At 34.6% G+C, this 20132-nt stretch overlaps 2 protein-coding genes across 3 annotated transcripts in view; both read right to left on the bottom strand.

Moving 5' to 3' along the window:
- The window catches only part of LOC146454157 (uncharacterized), a 191454-nt gene that overhangs the window by 44948 nt on the left and 126374 nt on the right, over positions 1–20132 (bottom strand). The gene's annotated exons all lie outside the window — the stretch shown is intronic.
- The window catches only part of LOC146454160 (uncharacterized), a 17790-nt gene continuing 2437 nt past the window's right edge, over positions 4780–20132 (bottom strand). Inside the window, exon 3 of the mRNA XM_085095815.1 lies at positions 4780–5793. Within this exon, the coding sequence (XP_084951941.1) occupies positions 5621–5793 (173 nt within the window). The 3' untranslated portion in view covers positions 4780–5620. The remainder of the gene's footprint in view (positions 5794–20132) is intronic.

Below are 20132 nucleotides of genomic sequence, written 5' to 3'. Positions count from 1 at the left end.
CAGAATTCAAAACAGCCTTGAGAAATTTTAGGTAAACACCTTACATGGTTAAAGAAAAAGATCAAGAATTAAAAAGATCAAGAATTAAAAAAAGGCACCGGCATGGCTCGCAATATTCGTTGATAAACCGTTCTTTTTTTAAATTTGTACCCAGTATTTGCGAAAAAACTAGTTAAAAGCTGCCATATTTTAATATTAAAATATCAAAGGCAGGGTATAGCTCAAGATTCTTTTTTTTTTTTTTTTTTTTTACTCTGTTCGGATAGTCCTCTATAATCAACTAAGGCTGAAGCTTAAATTTTCGCAAATATCCATAAAATTTTAATTTTGGGAGTTCACGTTACGGTTTGTTGGTGAAGTGTTTTGTATATATATTTACAAACCCGGTTGGAACTCGCATATCTAGGATTATAGTTTCATATTGTTTACAGGATTTGGCCCTAACATCATTGTTATTCAAACGACGGAAGACATAAGCGAAGTCCAATGGACGATCCGCCTCTTTGACGAAACGACTGGCTAACATTTCGGGCGGTATTGTTGGTATAGTCTGGATAACATTATGTAAACCCCGGTTGTCTTCGAAATTTTTGAAAAGGACCCAATAAAGGTAAATAAATAAAATAAATAAATTTTACTGGCTTGCACAGTTACTGGTAGACTTAGAAGTTTACATTGTGGGCCAGAAAACAATAACAATACCTAATATATACAAGAATGGTAAAGGGACTTCTTATAATTAATACTGTAGAAAAAAATATCATCGTGAGAAGTGAAGAAGGAAAAAAAGGTAAAAAATGCGAAGCAGTACACTACAATCGATATAAAAAAAAACGTGCTAGAAAAGACCTTTTAAAGCGTCTTTGTAATAATAAAACGTTCCCGATTTGAATTGAGGGGCAAGAATTCTGTTTTGTGGACGTGGTCCGAACAATTTTTTACTCCTAAAAGGTACCGAATCAGTGGACTGACATTTACTTCCTCTAATTTTTTTCGGCTCAATTTCCTAAAAGTTACCACCATATCTCTGACGGAAGAAACTTTAAATTTTTGAACCTTATAGTCTACCAAACCACGAATTTTAACCCATTAAGAGAAAGACGATCACCCCCGTGACTTTTATATGAGAGTCCCCAACCCACCCCTCATAGGGATGTAAATAGCTTCTTGAAAATGGAGTTTAGAAGAGAAGATCCATCTTTATTTATTGCATTTTTAATATTTTATATATTTTATTTATTTATCTATTTTTTTTTCTTTTTTACGATAAAGGATAAGGCATTTTCCAATCAGTGAAGAGCCGTTTAATCTTCCGTTTCTGTCGCCATGTCCCACGGGTTTTATTTCTTCTTGCGGGAGGAGTATTCTTGAACATTAAGAGAGATATACAATTACGTTTATGACAAACGACAGAACTTGCCACGTGATCATGTTTACCCTATATTTGTCGCTCGCTGTTTTTAGTTTCTCTGTGAAATTGATCAGTTTTGCGTTAGCATTAAGAGTCATAATTATTTTGCACTATTTCCATACGTGTACTAGTTCTTTTTTAAGAAAACAAAAACCTTGAATCTCAACAATGTCTGAAACGCAATTCTAAGTCTCTTTTATAACTACTTATTTCTCATTTTTTTTTTTAGCTGAAGTTTCCGACATCACTCCAATCGAAAGCCCAGTAGAGTGCGGCCCCATATTAAACTCTTAAACACCAATAATGATCAGTCTCTAATTTCTCCTTACCATATCACTGTCTGATTAAACAATCAGGCCAGGAGAATAAAGAATATAATCACCAAAGATAAAATATTCTTAATTCTCCTACCTGGTGCCACAATAAATAAGCACAGAGGGGTAAGGAGAATGTATATGTTGATATTGCTGCTTAAAGGACTAACGGGGTGTTCATGTAAGCAGGCTTCAGCTTGAAAGAAAGAGAACAAAAAGGAAGGAAGGACAGGAAGAAAAGAACGGCATCAAAACAAATAATAACTCGTGGGTTCGAAGGGACGGAGACTGTCGTTAAGAGAGCAAAATAGAACCAGCTGGCAAATTGGGAAAGCCAAACGGAAAAACCGGAAAAGGGAGCTGTTTTAAAAGAAATAGTTATAAGATAATAAATAAATAAATTCTGCGACTTAAAAATTCAGCTAAAGAATGCGAACAGATAAACCTATGTTAGTCTACAACAATATCGCTTACGAAGGCTGGATATTGAAAACAGGATTTTGGAAACAGTAAACGATATTTTAAGTACGTTTTTCAAATATTGAGTGAGTGTCCCCGCAGCATAAATACTTTGGTAGTTAGCATATAAAAAAAGGCAGAATTCTGGTTTGTCTAACATCCTGCAGAGCTATCACTACATATCCAGCGCGTTGCCTGCAAACCTATTGTTTCATTTATTATTTCACTGGTAAAATGTTTTAATATGTATTCTTATTTTATTTTATATTTGCACAGAAAGAAATTTCTTGCCGCAAAACAATCGATTAGCATCTGAATCAACTAACGCGAACTTTACAGTGCCACAATTAATTTTTCACAATTTTTCGTTCTCCGGTCATGCAATAAGACGTTCAACTAGTTTTGATCGTTAGCACTTGTTAGAAAATTATCCCTTTTTTTCATTTATCAGAAATGAAAAAAGCCTGAACAAATTTTAGGTAACCACCTTACATGGTTAAAGGAGAACATAGAAAACGAGCCTTCTGGACGTTCAGGAAAAAAAATTATTTTGAATTATTTGCATTTGGTCTGCGTTTTGGCGTCGGTAATGGACAATTACCCAATATTTTCCAGTTAAAGATCGAATTCTTCTAATTATTTCCATTTTATATAAACAAAGGCAGCAAAAATGGAATATCTATAAGAACTTATTGTAAAACGTTTAACAACGATATCATGTTCGTGTTATTATAAAGCAGTCCGATCGGTGCCACTTTGCACCCTGATGTGTTAATTATGATCCTCATGGAAAATATGGTGGGTTTTTTTATGACAAAAAAAAAAAATGAAGAAAAAGAAGAAGCTAACAGAACCAGATAACAAGTTTATATTTAGCATAAAAGTGACAGTAGAAGCGATTTTAATTGACATTTGACAACGCTACACATTTGAGTCTTTGCAATTACTGTGCTTGTTGACGTCAGACCGAGTGTTGCTGAGCCAAAGTTTACTTATTGCCTCCACTAGTTTAAAAATATTTACTTAGGTGTAGGCAGGTGATGATCGGGAATTGAAAATAGCGCTGGAGTCTTTCCTTGACATGGTTTGCAATATTCGCTGATAAACCGTTTTACCGTTTTGACAACAGCAGTAATATGAAATCGAATGTTTAAAGCCTAATCCAGCTATTCCAAAGAGCAGCTGTTGTTCCGCGTTATGTATTTTTGTGCTCAGCATTTGCGATAAAAGTAGTCAAAGGCCGCAATATTTTAATATTTAAATATCATAGACAGTATACACCTCCGGATGCTTTTTTTTTTATCTATGTACTATAGTAGAATCGCCGTATTTGTAGAAGAAACTCATAATCCATGTGGGACGAACTTAGAAAAAACAGCTCCAGGTATCTGGTTAGGTGTCTCGTAGTATCCATTAGTATAAATAAGGGCCCGAGCCGAGAGATTGCAACTCCCCCGGATACGGAACGAGTACTGCGTACTGTTTCTAGTAAAATGAACGGGTTCGGTGCGAGGTTGGCGAACAATGTGTGGGACGAAATGGTTTTTTAAAATTATTGTTTCACGTAACAAAATTCTCCACAATCAGTGGAATATTTCGCATCGTGGTCCAGGGTCTTCTCTATATCGCCAATTTAAATTTAGCAATGACCCAGGGGACTAGGTTGGTGCACATGCTCATTGTGGGATTGCAGCATCCTTCCCATCGAGCCCTGCGCAAGCCTCTCTCCGCAAACTGCATGGCCCTTGACCAAGTAGTTCAGTTCTTTTCCCCCATAAAAGACAATTTAATCCATAGCTGGGGTTCTCATACTCCGAGTAACCTACTCCTAGCTGGATTGCCAACAGCGTCTAAAGAACCTCCCCTGCCTTTCGTTGTAACCCAACCCGTGGTGGTCTGACGGATTTTGTTAGCACTTGCTAGGTGCTGCCAGGAAGTATGGATTGCAGGAGGTCCACATTTTCATTTATTGTTGGCTTAAGGCTAAGCTTGTTCTAACTTGTGTCTATTTTGTATCCCATTACAACGCGAGAAACATTGGTAGTTCCTTTTGCACTCTCGCAAATCCCTTCTAGTTCTCTTTTTCAACTTGCATAATTCAGTACAGTCCCTTTCGCGTGAGTGATCTGGAGGAAAAATGTGTGACCACCCGAAGTCTAAGTCCTCGTTTCTGAGCTTGCTCAGATCATTAAATCATTTTATCACCTTCAACTTTTAAGAGCCCCAATCTCAAACTGTGTTTACTAGCTATACCGTGCTCCTGTTGACGAATTGACAAACTACATGTGCTTTTTATGTTTAGTTTTATTTTTACTTATCAAGAGATATAGTTGTTGTTGTTGTTAGTGATAATCTAATGCCCTTTAGTTAAATTACCTTACAAAATGCTGCCTTCTGAAGGACTAGGCAACTGATAAAATCATCATCATTATCATCATCATCTTTCATTTTCCTACTTAAACTAATTATTTACATTTCATTTATTTAGCAATTTTTTTTAACAATTTTCGAATAGCATAAATTTACAAAATGCAGTAACTAAAACCATAGGAATATTCAAGACCTCGCAAATTCAATAACAATAAACTACTTTTGGAAAAATTGAACAGATTTGATTCCTTCATAAGCAGGAAAGGAAGAAAATATTATCAACGACCAAGCAACAAATTACAAAAACATAGAACACAGCTCAGAGGTTATATTTAAAATTAAACAAATAAACATTGACATTCTAAATCCCAACCCCGCCAAATTAGTTGTTCAGATACTCTATCACTGGGCTACAGGAGACTCGTGCGAAAAGTATCCTGCATGCTTGTGGTTTCGCTGAAATTAAAATAAAAACTAATTACTTTATTTACCAGGCTTAAAACATTACATCTCATTTCATTTTCTTTGCTTAAAATTGGTAAGATTTTAGTAAGTAATCTCAGCTGAAACGAACCTAAACTCGCTCAAAATTTTCAGGCCCGATCGTTTCAATGCCAACAACAAAATTTGATCACGTCACATGGCACAAGAAAATTAATTCTCCCTCCCGCATGAAGCTGGCTAATCGAGGCTTGGATAGAAAACAAAGGAATTGCAAATATCGTGGTAAATGAAATTGTAACTAAATTTGAACTTTAGCTGTAAAGGAAGCAAAAGGTAACACCAATATTAAGGATCATGGAAGGATTAAAAATATAAAATACAACTGACATTGTAAAGACTAGTAAATTTAAAGAGAAAGTTTAAAAATGGACAATGCTAGAGCTATTGCATTACATTGATAATTCATTTTCTAAGAAACTTCCATGGCCCTTGGTTAAGTTTCTTTTGAAAAGTAAATTTGGGCAAATTCCGGAAATCTAAAGATAATGCGTTCCAGACTAATAGTTCAATTCTAAGAAATGAATTGTTTACTTTCTCGAGATTGGAATGTTCACGTGTTTAATCACTGCCACAGTAGCGGAGTTTGGCTCCATTTAAAAGGGGTACCATCAAGGTAATACACATAGAATGAGCTAGAGTTCCTAACTTTGATGGTAGTGGAAAAGAGACAACAATTGTGGTACCCGCGAACACAGACCCTTCTCTTATTTTGTCCATCCGCGACACTGGGATGACCTCATATAAACCAACCAGGAAGGCGAGCGCCACAACGTTTTGAGTGTGGACATGTTGAAGCCATTCTTGTACCTCCTGCGCCTTCAAATCGAAACCAACCAGGACCAAGTCCACTATCACTCCGCAAGATATATATATAGATCGTTTTCACGTGAGGTCACGCATTGGCCCGCCGCCATATTGGTGTACCACTCTTGATTGCGTAACACGTCATTGGTAGGTCACAACTGCAATTAATATTCCCTCAGCAAAAATGGATTTATACAAAAGCGAATAAAACTCCGAGGATAATTCGAAAATTGCCCAAGATGTTCCGATTTCTGAAAATGCAAAGAAGCTGGATTTGCCGGTCACAGATCGATATTTGCAGAAAGTATCCACAATCGGAATCGATCCAGTTTTGATCGAAGCGAAGCACTTTCAGCCTGACTGTTTACCTCAGGTCGAATCCACAGATATCTTGTGTTATCTCGTTTTAGAAACAAGCTTCTACACTAATTATTTGACATCTGCTGCTACTTATTTTTTAATCCAGAGTGTATTCTTTTCCGAATTCGGCGATTGTTTAATCTTTTTCATCCGATTTATAGTTTTTGAGTTTTGACGTTGCGCGCAGTGTACAAGCTGTTGCATTAAATTGCCTCTATCTCTCTTACTATTTGTTCTATGGTGCTCCTTTTTTTTATTAATTCATGTATTCTAATCCGAATTCAAAGAAAGTTTAAGCTTTGTCATACGATTTATAGGTTTTGAGTTTTGACTTAGCGAGCACAAGTCATTGAATATTTCCGGTGTGTAATTTAACGAAAATTGGGTTACACGTTCACAAGCTGTTTCATTCATTTGCCTCTATCTCTCTTATAATTATGGACAGTGTATTGTTTTTCTAATTCAGCAAAAGTTTAAGCTTCTTCATACAATATATAGTTTTTGAGTTTTAACTTAGCGCGCACGAGCAATTGAATATTTCCGGTGTGTAATTTAACGAAATTTGGGTTACACGTTCACAAGCGGTTGCATTCATTTGCCTCTATCTCTCCTATTATTTGTTGTATGCTGTTCATTTTTCTTTTAATGAACAGTGCATTCTTTTTCAAATTCAGCGAAAATTTAAGCTTCTGCATATAATATATGGTTTCTGAGTTTTGACTTAGCGAGGTTTAGTCATTGAATATTTCCGGTGTGTAATTTAACGAAAATTGGGTTACACGTTCACGAGAGGTTGCATTCATTTGCCTTTATCTCTCTTATTATTTGTGCTATTCTGTTCATTTTTCTTTTAATAGACAGTGCATTTCTTTTTTAATTCAGCAAAAGTTTAACCTTCTTAAAAAAATATATCGCTTTTGAATTTTGTCTTAGTGCGCACAAGTCACTGAATATTTCCGGTGTGTAATTTAACGAAAATTGAGTTACGCGTTCACAAGCGGTATCATTTATTTGCCTCTATCTCTCTCATCATTTGTTTGATGTTGTTCATTTTTTTCTTAAATGGACAGTGCATTCTGTTTTCAAATTTAGCGACAGTTTAAGCTTCTTCATACAACTTATAATTTTTGAGTTTTAACTTAGCCAGCACAAGTCATTGAATATTTTTAGTGTGTAATTTAACAAAAATTAGGTTACGCGTTCACAAGTGGTTGCATTCATTTGCCTCTATCTCTCTTATTAGTTGTTTTATGTTGTTCATTGATATTATAATAAAAACTGCATTCCTTTAAAAATTCAGCGAAAGTTTAAGCTTCTTCATACAATATATAGTTTTTGAGTTTTAAATTAGCGCGCACAAGTCATTAAATATTTCTGGTGTCTAATTTAACGAAAATTGGGTTACACGTTCACAAGCGGTTGCATTCATTTGCCTCCATCTCTCTTATTATTTGTTTGATGCTGTTCATTTTTCTTTAAATGGAAAGTGCATTTTTTTTCAACTTCAGCGAAAGTTTTAGCTTCCTCATACAATATACAGTTTTTAAGTTTTGTCTTAGCGCGCACAAATTATTAAATATTTCCAGAGTGTAATTCTAAAAAAAACATGTTTTACGCGTTCACAAGCGGTTGCATTCATTTGCATCTGTCTATCTTATTATTTGTTGTATAATGTTCATTTTTCTTTTAATGGACAGGGCTTTTCTTTACAAATTTAGCGAAAGTTTAAGCTTTTCCATACAATATATAGTTTTTGAGTTTTGACTTAGCGCGCACAAGTCATTGAATATTTCCGGTGTGTAATTTAACAAAAATTGGGTTACGCGTTTCCAAGCGGTTGCATTCATTTGCCTCTATCTCTCTTACTATTTGTGCTATTCTGTTCAGTTTTCTTTAAATGGACAGTGCATTCCTTTTAAAATTCAGCAAAAGTTTAAGCCTTTTGATAAAATATATACTTTTTGAGTTTTGACTCAGCGCGCACAAGTCATTGAATATTTCCGGTGTGTAATTTAACGAAAATTGAGTTATGGGTTCACAAGCGGTATTATTTATTTGCCTCTATCTCTCTCATTATTTGTTTGATGCTGTTCATTCTCCTTAATTAAACAGTGCATTCTTTTTCAAATTTAGCGAAAGTTTAAGCTTTTTCATTCAATTTATAGTTTTTGAGGTTTGACTTAGCGAGCACAAGTCATTTAATATTTTTAGTGCGCAATTTAGGGAAAATTGGGTTACTCGTTCACAAGCGGTTGCATTAATTTGCCTCTATCTCTTATTATTTGTTTTATGTTGTTTATTATTATTTTAATAGACAGTGCATTTTTTTTTTCAAATCCAGCCAAAAGTTTAAGCTTCTCCATACATTATATAGTTTTTGAGTGTTGACTTAGCGCGCACAAGTCATTCAATATTTCCAGTGTGTAATTTAACGAAAATTGGGTTACGCGTTCACAAGAGGTTGCATTCATTTGCATCTATCTGCATTATTATTTGGTGTATAATGTTTATTTTTCTTTTAATGGACAGTGCTTTTCTTTTAAAATCCAGCTAAAGTTTAAGCTTCTCCATACAATATATAGTTTTTGAGTTTTGTCTTAGCGCGCACAAGTCATTGAATATTTCCGGTGTGTAATTTAACGAAAATTGGGTTACGCGTTCACAAGCGGTTGCATTCATTTGCCTCTATCTCTCTTATTATTTGTGCTATTCTTTTCAGTTTTATTTAATGGACAGTGCATCCTTTTTCAAATTTAGAAAATGTTTAACTTTTTTCATAACATGTATAGTTTTTGAGTTTTGTCTTAGCGTGCACAAGTCATTGAATATTTCCGGTGTGTAATTTAACGAAAATTGAGTTACGCGTTCACAAGCGGTATCATTTATTTGCCTCTATCTCTCTCATTATTTGTTTAACACTGTTTTTTTTTTGTCTTTAAATGGACAGTGCATTCTTTTTCAAATTTAGCGAAAGTTTAAGCTTCTGCATATAATATATGGTTTCTGAGTTTTGACTTAGCGAGGTTTAGTCATTGAATATTTCCGGTGTGCACCGCAAAAAAAAGCCGAGTAAAAACACCTCAAAATATTGAGTAAAATGTTGAATCCACAATGACTAAAAATGATGAGTAAACTGAAGTATGAATGTTGAGTAAAATCCTTTCAATGGTGTGAGTAGAAAGTACTAATGCGTGAGTAAAATAACTCACACATGAGTAAACTTTACTAAATACATTGAGTAAAAGCACAAGTGTTGAGTAAAACGTACTCAACATTGTGAGTAGAAATTACTCAGGTGAGAGTAAAATAACTCACTTTTGAGTAGAATTCCCTCGAAATAACGAGTATAAGCACTCGAGCCAATTGAATCCACAATGACTCATTATTTTGAGTAAACTGACAGTTTACTCAAAATAATGAGTAAAATGAACTCAATATACGGTTTTTAAGACAACTCACAAAATTGCATCCTGGTTTACTCTTTTAATGATTAAACGTGACTCATAGTTAAGAGTAAAATTATCCTCACATCACTATCTGAATAGCAAAATTTTTCATTTAACCTTAACCTTGTTAACAAACTTGAATAAAATTAATCTTGATATATATACACACGTATAATCTTTATATTATAGTATTTTAAAACTTGCTTTTTACAATAAGAGTATAGCCTGTTTACTGTTACATGTATATATTTCAAATGGAAAATGTGTCATTTATATTTATAATGAACAACAAAACCAACAAGCATCAAACATAAGCATACGATTTAAAGCCAAATGAAAACAGGACTTCACTAACATAAGCAAGTGTTTCCACTTGACATAAAACGTTGTTGAGCCTATGCTTACCCTTATGTAATAAATAGCTGGTGAAAACCAGGGTTAATGTTAAAAAGTCTTCTGAAATGCAAAAGTCAAGAGTACAAATGTCTCTATTTCCATTATGTCAAAACGAAAAATGGCTTGCCTTTCAGGAGCACTATATAATATTGAGGGTGCTTTAGTGCAAATTTAGTGTATTCATGGTGCCACTGAGGGCGTGCAAACAATGCAAAACAAAACTTTGATTATCACAAATTGAAGTACCTTTCTCTGCAGATAAGTTTGGCTCTATTATAAAACAAATAAACAAGCCATAACTGTGCTTTGTTCTGTTTTAAGGCACAGAAGTAGGGAGAAATATTTGTCACTCGTTGTTTCACCCTTCACGTCTTTCATGCTCTCGTCTATTCCTTAAATGCTTAATTTATAACCGCAGAGAGAAGCACTGCATGGAAAAAGTCCACATGCAAGGAGATGACTGATAGTTTGTCAAACTGTTACTTCTTGCACGCATAAAGCTGACCTGGTTCAATTTTTAGATCAATAAAGCTTCAGTATGCGGCAAAAGACAAAAGTTAAGTAGCATGTCATATCTGGGCCCTGCTAGACCACTGTTGTCAGTTACAGTATATGGACAATTAGCTACACTTTGACAAACTGTCAATTTCATTAACAAACGTGATGACAGAAGCCAGTAGCTTCTTGCCATCATGAATTTGCAAAATACATTTTTGCAAATACAAAAAAATGTTTTTTAACCCAGCAGGGTTATTAAACATGAAAACATAATAGCAGCTTAGTAACCCAAGAGTTGCCTTGACAAGGCTGCTAGTAAATAAACATAGTAGCTGCTTATCAGCAGCCAAATGCAGCTCTTGATCATGTGAATCCAGGCGGCTCTTCAGTATGATAAATGGGAAAGGCTCCTCCTTGTCCAGAGCAACCTGTTTGGCGGTCATGTCACTTTAGTCCTATAACACAAACAAAATTAACAGTGATAAGTTATTTCTAATGTGTACCAAGATGACTACATGTAGTTCTTAATGACCACACCTGATACAGTTGTACATCATAGAGAGATACTACTAGTACAACTGGTAGAACATTAACTGACTGGTATGGCATTACAGTACAGTGGAACTGTAAACCACTGGCGTGCTACTGTGTGCTACAATATAGTGTAATGGAACAGTTGCTGGGTGATACAGTATAGTGTAGTGTCGTGGAACAGTGATTTAGCGGTACAATATACATGTAGTGAGGTGAAAAAGTGATAAACAATGGTCAAGTGGTGTGATGTGGTGTAGAGGAACAGTGGGTGAGTGGTATGATATTGTGAGGTGGGAAAGCCATGGAACAGTGGCCAGCAGAACAGGAAGCACTGGCACATGTACAGTGTGATGGAACAGCCACTGAGTGGCATGATAATAGCCCATTTTCAGTTGTTGTTCATTGACCTGGCCTTTCAGTGAAAGGCTGGTTTTGATACAAACCTCTTTGTCTTTCTCATGTAAATGTTGAGTAGTTAGCATAAGGACAACACAATTTACATGAGAAAAGCAGTGAAATCCAAATCAAAACAAGGTCACCGCCAGCCTTGTTTCCATTCATAGGCCAGGTCACTGAGCATGCAATTATAAAATAGGCTATTATACAGCAGTGGCTCAGTGGTACATGTACAATACAGAAAAGGACTCTATCATGTGAGAACTGCTACATATCAAGTGAATTACATATAATTATGGAGTAATTAATGTTAATTTCAAGGTGACACACTTTTCTGAATGATTCACAAACTAATGGTTCTTCATTACTAAAGAATAAAGACACAAACACAATTCTCCTAAGAATCCCCCCCCCCCCCCCCTCCAAAACGAATAAACAATAATAATAATAAAGTATAATGCAAAAAAGTGCATAAAAGGCATTTACCTGATGCTGGCAGGTATCCTCATCTGACTCCCGAATTGAAGAGGCTGAGGACAGGCTGTGCTCACTGAAGTTTTTCCTTCTGGCATACTCTTTAACCTTAAGCCACATTATAACAAAGTTCTCTTCAATAATTATTTTGCATACATGTACTACATTACTGATTTATTTACACATGTAAAATTACAAAACGGACAGTGCAATCAATAAGGATATGGAGTATAATTCCTGTATGCATACATACATAACCTAAATAAACATGGGCTCAAAATGCACTGGAAGATTCAAGTAATTAAATACCGGTCAAGAAATGCATGTACCGTTAATTGCTTCATGATCAATGCCTGCTTGTCAAACATCAGCTTTAAATATTGCTTGATGCAAACATTACACACAATCCTCAGTAAGAGATTAATCGTAAATTGCCAAACTTTCCCTCACTCAGAATTGAATTACATCAGCTTCCAAATTCATCATTTTGCTTTGAATATCCTCTAGAAAAGTGATGGAAGAATGCTCTTATAGTAATTGCTTGATTTCCTTTTCATACATGCAGTCCTCTCAGACTGAAGTACATGCAATATACTGTATCACTTTCATACGTTACAATAACATTTGGCTAATAATTGTAGCTCGTTGTTTTGTAAAAACACACAGAACATGTAAATATTATAGCTTTAGAACTTCAAAAGAACGCTAAGACAAATCTTCTGCCGTTGCTTTAGCTGATATCAAATAAACAAAATCAAACCAGAATAATGAACTTCACTTTGTTTATCACGTCCGACAATAAAGTATAATAAACTTTCAGAAGCATATAATGTATCTGTTGTAGTTCAATTTAATCCTTGGTTCAATTTTTATTTTTTTGGTTCTTGTGTATGGTAATGTATGATAATTAATTAGTACAAAACAATTTATTAAAAGGAAAATAAAAACTGAACCCAGGATAAAATCGAACCACAACATATCTACATGTATCTATAAGTAACTTATAAACAATATCAAGTAGTGCTGGTAACTACTGGGAGTCATGAAACCTAAAAAATGGGGCAGATAAAAAACGACTGCCACATTTGGGGACTTAGCTTGCCAAGAAGCATTTCGTGTCTTGTCACCAGCTGTACTCTTCACTAGGGCTGCAGTCCTGAGCCCCACAAACAGCTGAGTTGAACATCTACATTAAAACAAAATATAGGGAGATTAAACTGTTTTCTGGCTGTCCCTTTTATTCGTTCTGTCCTTCAGGAACGGGTGTCACTCTTAAAATAATCCGCAAACTCATCAAGAACCTCAGTCAAATATAACAGAATATAAACAAGATCACGTACAAACAGCACAACAGCAAGTCTACTAAATCAATTATTCACAAGGGAAAGGAGTCAAGAATGGTCTTAAAACAATTTAAATCAGCAAAAATACTGTTTAACACTAGAGAATTGTGCCATGAAAATGTTGTAGAGATCAGGAAAATCGAGAACGCTACGCGCTGCCCTACGCGCTAATCTGAAAGCTTAAATTTCGAGTAGGCCGCTTGATCTAAAATCGTAATTTTTGACGCCAATCGTTCAACAAAATAAATATCACTTGCTTTTAACTAAAGCTTACCTGCTTAAAGACAGAATTCATCCACATGTTCTTGTTCTGAGTCATAAATTCAAGCTAAAACTGAACGACATAAGTATGAAAACCCGCCAGAATCGCTCCCGCCAGAATTAACGATCGAAACGATCGAAAAGAGAGTGCGCAGTACAACAACTGCTGACCAAAACGGCTCATTCATTCCCAGTCTGTCCGACAAGTCTGTCCCAGTCTCTCGTGAAATCTAAGACCTTTCGACTAAACAGAACTTTAGCGACTCAGAATAATTTTCTCTTTTACAAACCTTTCGTTAACACTGTCATAAATACACACGGAACCTGCACACGGACTAGTTTTGTTTTCTTCAGCAATAGCGGTTCTTAAGATTGATTTCAAAAAGGGGTATGATGTATTTACTAAGTTCTACATCCCGGTCTCCAGCCACTTAATTTGCCCTTATATAATTACCCCTCAATTTATGGGATTTGCCTTCGGTAGTAATGAACTGAACTTCTGTGCGCTCTTTGAATAGCCAACTGCTCGGCTTTCTGATGGTAGCTGGGAATCTTTCGGAAAATATCTTGCTTTGGTTTGAAATGATTTTTTTCTTGATGCACATGCACACGCCCCCATTTGCTAACTTAGTTTAAAATGTAACCGTACAACAGATTTTTAACATCAGGTTTTCTTCAACAACAATCTTCAAAAGGAATTCGCAGTGATCAAGAATTTCATAGCCTCACGAGCTCTTATGACACTTATTCGGTACTAATTAACACTGAAGTTTTCACATTTACACAAATTCAGGTAAATATACATACATATGGGGTTTTGATTCCTTGCAGAGTTTTGTTACATAGAGGCAGTGTAACAAAACACCAACAAGGTGTTGTGCATTATCTCGTTTACACCTATTTGGTGTTACTTAACACTAAATTGGTGTATTTTTCCAATTACACTCGTCTAGTGTTGTGGCAAAACGAATATGGTGTAAATTTATACTACCCTCAGTGTCACCATAAAACCCTCACTTTTTCTGTGAAGAGATGAGCATGAGCTGTGAGGCCCAGTTAGCCAGATTTTGGCTACGGCTGATGCAGAGTTCCCCGAAAAATATGACAGAAGCTATTTGACAGTCAACTGATTTACGAGTAGAAGGTATTTGAAGAAATCGCCTTTATCGCTAGCAAAAATTGTCAAAGTGACAGTTGATGTGTTGTTTTAGAATTGGTACCTCTTAGGGGTGATAAAAATTGGGGGCCACACCCACAAAACAGGATCATGGAACCTCTTTAAAAGGTTTTTTTTATTTTTCAAAATTTCTGACGACCACCCCCGTCACTTTTATATGGGACTCTCCCTCCACCCCCCCCCCCCCCCCCACGGCAAATTACTCTTAACCCTAGACATGCCGCGGGACGATTTAATCGGCCCAATGACAAACTAATTGGCCTTTTCATTTTAGTTCAGCTGTTAAGCAAGTGTAAGAGTAAAATGACTGAAAATGATTTAGTCTTGGCTAAGTAGTTTTTACTCAACTATAAGAGTAAAAATACTCCTCATAGAATTTACTCAACATTAAGAGTAAATTCTACTAACTATTTCGAGTTATTCGTTTTACTCAAATCGGGAGTAACTTTACTCAAAATACTGAGTAAAATTACTAGTTTACTCTTAAAAAAGAGTAAGTTTTACTCAATTGAAAAATGGCTTTTTTTGCTGTGTGTAATTTAACGAAAATTGGGTTACACGTTCACGAGAGGTTGCATTCATTTGCCTTTATCTCTCTTATTATTTGTGCTATTCTGTTCATTTTTCTTTTAATAGACAGTGCATTTCTTTTTTAATTCAGCAAAAGTTTAACCTTCTTAAAAAAAATATATCGCTTTTGAATTTTGTCTTAGTGCGCACAAGTCACTGAATATTTCCGGTGTGTAATTTAACGAAAATTGAGTTACGCGTTCACAAGCGGTATCATTTATTTGCCTCTATCTCTCTCATCATTTGTTTGATGTTGTTCATTTTTTTCTTAAATGGACAGTGCATTCTGTTTTCAAATTTAGCGACAGTTTAAGCTTCTTCATACAACTTATAATTTTTGAGTTTTGACTTAGCGAGCACAAGCATTTATTATTTTTAGTGCGCAATTTAGGGAAAAGTGGGTTACGCGTTTACAAGCGGTTGCATTCATTTGCATCTGTCTGTCTTATTATTTGTTGTATAATGTTCATTTTTCTTTTAATGGACAGGGCTTTTCTTTACAAATTTAGCGAAAGTTTAAGATTCTCCATACAATATATAGGTTTTGAGTTTTGACTTAGCGCGCACAAGTCAATGAATATTTTCGGTGTTTAATTTAACAAAAATTGGGTTACGCGTTTCCAAGCGGTTGCATTCATTTGCCTCTATCTCTCTTACTATTTGTGCTATTCTGTTCAGTTTTCTTTAAATGGACAGTGCATTCCTTTTAAAATTCAGCAAAAGTTTAAGCTTTTTCATAAAATATATACTTTTTGAGTTTTGACTTAGCGCGCACAAGTCATTGAATATTTCCGGTGTGTAATTTAACGAAAATTGAGTTACGGGTTCACAGGCGGTATTATTTATTTGCCTCTATCTTTCTCATTATTTGTTTGATGCTGTTCGTTCTCCTTAATTAAACAGTGCATTCTTTTTCAAATTTAGCGAAAGTTTAAGCTTTTTCATACAATTTATAGTTTTTGAGGTTTGACATAGCGAGCACAAGTCATTTAATATTTTTAGTGCGCAATTTAGAGGAAAAGTGGGTTACGCGTTCACAAGCGGTTGCATTCATTTGCCTCTATCTCTCTTATTACTTCTTTTATGATGTTTATTGTTATTTTAATAGACAGGGTTTTGTTTTTCAAATCCAGCGAAAGTTTAAGCTTCTCCATACAATATATAGCTTTTGAGTTTTGACTTAGCGCGTACAAGTCATTGAATATTTCCAGTGTGTAATTTAACGAAAATTGGGTTACGTGTTCACAAGCGGTTGCATCTATTTCCTTTCAGCTCTCTTATCATTTGTTTTATGTTGTTCATTGATATTATAATAGACACTGCATTACTTTTGAAATTCAGCGAAAGCTTAAGCTTCTTCATACAATATATAGTTTTTGAGTTTTGACTTAGCGCGCACAAGTCATTGAATATTTCCGGTGTTTAATTTATTGAAAATTGGGTTACGCGTTCACAAGCGATTGCATTCAATTGCCTCTATCTCTCTAATTATTTGTTTGATGCTGTTCATTTTTCTTTAAATGGACAGTGCATTCTTTTTCAAATGCAGCGAAAGTTTAAGCTTCTTCATACAATATACAGTTTCTAAGTTTTATCTTAGCGCGCACAAGTCATTGAATATTTCCAGTGTGCAATTTAAAAAAAATGGAGTTACGCGTTCACAAGCGATTGCATTCAATTGCCTCTATCTCTCTAATTATTTGTTTGATGCTGTTCATTTTTCTTTAAATGGACAGTGCATTCTTTTTCAAATGCAGCGAAAGTTTAAGCTTCTTCATACAATATACAGTTTCTAAGTTTTATCTTAGCGCGCACAAGTCATTGAATATTTCCAGTGTGCAATTTAAAAAAAATGGAGTTACGCGTTCACAAGCGGTTGCATTTATTTACATCCATCTGTCTTATTATTTGTTGTATAAGGTTCATTTTTCTTTTAATGGACAGGGCTTTTCTTTACAAATTTAGCGAAAGTTTAAGCTTTTCCATACAATATATAGTTTTTGAGTTTTGACTTAGCGCGCACAAGTCATTGAATATTTCCGGTGTGTATTTTAACAAAAATTGGGTTACGCGTTCACAAGCGGTTGCATTCATTTGCCTCTATCTCTCTTACTAGCTGTGCTATTCTGTTAATTGTTCTTAAAATGGACAGTGCATTTCCTTTCAAATTCAGAAAGAGTTTAAGCTTCTTTATAAAATATATTGTTATTGAATTTTGTCTTTGCGCGCACAAGTCATTGAATATTTCCGGTGTGTAATTTAACGAAAATTGAGTTACGCGTTCACAAGCGGTATCATTTATTTGCCTGTATCTCTCTCATTATTTGTATGATGCTGTTCATTTTTTTTAAATGGACAGTGCATTCTTTTTCAAATGTAGCGAAAGTTTAAGGTTTTTCATACAATTTATAGTTTTTGAGGTTTGACTTAGCGAGCACAAGTCATGAAATATTTTTAGTTTGCAAGTTAACGAAAATTGGGTTACGCGTTTACAAGCGGTTGCATTAATTTGCCTCTACCTCTTATTATTTGTTATATGTCGTTTATTATTATTTTAATAGACAGTGCATATTTTTTTTCAAATCCAGCCAAAAGTTTAAGCTTCTCCATACATTATATAGTTTTTGAGTTTTGACTTAGCGCGCACAAGTCATTGAATATTTCCAGTGTGTAATTTAAAAAAAAATTGGGTTACGCGTTCACAAGTGGTTTCATTCATTTGCATCTATCTGCATTATTATTTGGTGTATAATGTTTATTTTTCTTTTAATGGACAGTGCTTTTCTTTTAAAATCCAGCTAAAGTTTAAGCTTCTCCATACAATATATAGTTTTTGAGTTTTGTCTTAGCGCGCACAAGTCATTGAATATTTCCGGTGTGTAATTTAACGAAAATTGGGTTACGCGTTCACAAGCGGTTGCATTCATTTGCCTCTATCTCTCTTATTATTTGTGCTATTCTGTTCATTTTTATTTTAATGGACAGTGCATCCTTTTCCAAATTTAGAAAATGTTTAACTTTTTTCATAACATGTATAGTTTTTGAGTTTTGTCTTAGCGTGCACAAGTCATTGAATATTTCCGGTGTGTAATTTAACGAAAATTGAGTTACGCGTTCACAAGCGGTATCATTTATTTGCCTCTATCTCTCTCATTATTTGTTTGATACTGTTTTTTTTTTGTCTTTAAATGGACAGTGCATTCTTTTTCAAATTTAGCGAAAGTTTAAGCTTCTTCATACAATTTATAGTTTTTGAGGTTTGACTTACCGAGCACAAGTCATTGATAATTTTTAGTGTGTAATTTAATGAAAATTGGGTTACGCGTTCACAAGCGGTTGCATTCATTTGCATCTATCTCTGTTAGTATTTGTTCTATGTGTTTATTTTTCCTTTAATGGATAGTGATTTTTTTTTCAAATATAGCGAAAGTTAAGGCTTCTTTATACAATATATAGTTTTTGAGTTTTTACTTAGCGCGCACAAGCAATTGAACTTTTCCGGTGTGTAAATTAACGAAAATTGACTTACGTGTTTACAAGCTTTTGCATTCATTTGTGTCTATCTCTCTTATTGTTTATGATATGCTGCTACTTGATTTTTTATTTTAGACTCTATTGTTTTGCAAATTCAGCAGTAGTTTAATCTTATCCAAACAATTTATAGTTTGTTAGTTTTGACGTTGCGCGCACATATTTTCCGGCGTGTAATTTAACAAAAATTCAGTTACGCTTTCACAAGCGGTTGCATTCATTTGCCTCTATCTCTCTTATTATTTGTTCTATGCTGTTGATTTTTATTTTAATGGACAGTGCTTTTCTTTTCAAGTTTAATTAAGGCTTAAGCTTCTTCATACAATATGGAGTTTTTGAGTTTTGACTTAGCGCGCACAAGTCATTGAATATTTCTGGTGTGTAATTTAAAGAAAATTGGGTTACGCGTTTACAAGCTTTTCCATTCATTTGCCTCGAGCTCTCTTATTATTTGAGATATGCGGCTACAATTTTTTTTAATTTACAGTGTATTGTTTTCCAAATTTAGATCCTTTTAGCTTTGACGATGCGCGCACAAGTAATTGAATTTTTCCGGTGTGTAATTAAACGAAAATTCAGTTATGCGATCACAAGCGGTTGTATTCATTTGCCTGTATCTCTCTTTTAATTTGTGCTATGCTTGTTTTTTTTTTTTTAATTCACAGTTTTTTGTTTTCCAATTTCAGCAATAGTTTAAACTTTTCCATACGATTTATAGGTTTTGAGTTTTGACTTACCGTGCACAAGTAATTGAAATTTTCCGTCGTGTATTTTAACACAAATTGCACTACGCGTTCACAAGCGATTGCATTCATTTGCCTCTATCTCTTGTATTATTTGTGCTATGGTGCTAATTTCTGTTTAATAGATAGTGTATTTTAATACAAATTCAACGAAAGTTTAGGCTTTTTCATACGGTTTATAGCTTTTGAGTTTTGACGTTGTGTGCACCAGTAATTGAAATTCTCTGGCGTATAATTTAACAAAAACTGCGCTACGCGTTCACAAGCAGTTGCATTCATTTGCCTCTATCTTTCCTATTATTTGAGATATGCGGCAATTTTTTTTTATAAATTCACAGTGTATTGTTTTCCAAATTCAGCAATATTTTAATCTTTTTTATACGATTTATATTTTTAGAGTTTTGACGTTGGGCGTATAAGTAATTTAAATTTTTTCGGCGTTTAATTTAACGAAAATTGCGCTACACGTTCACAAGCGGCTGCATTCATTTGCCTCTATTTCTCTTATTAGTTGTGCTATGGTGCTAATTTCTATTTAATG

Source organism: Pavona decussata, unplaced genomic scaffold, assembly GCF_977016875.1.
Source record: "Pavona decussata unplaced genomic scaffold, jaPavDecu1.1 SCAFFOLD_313, whole genome shotgun sequence".
NCBI classification, from domain to species: Eukaryota; Metazoa; Cnidaria; class Anthozoa; order Scleractinia; family Agariciidae; genus Pavona; species Pavona decussata.
This window is presented reverse-complemented; position numbering and strand designations above follow the sequence as displayed.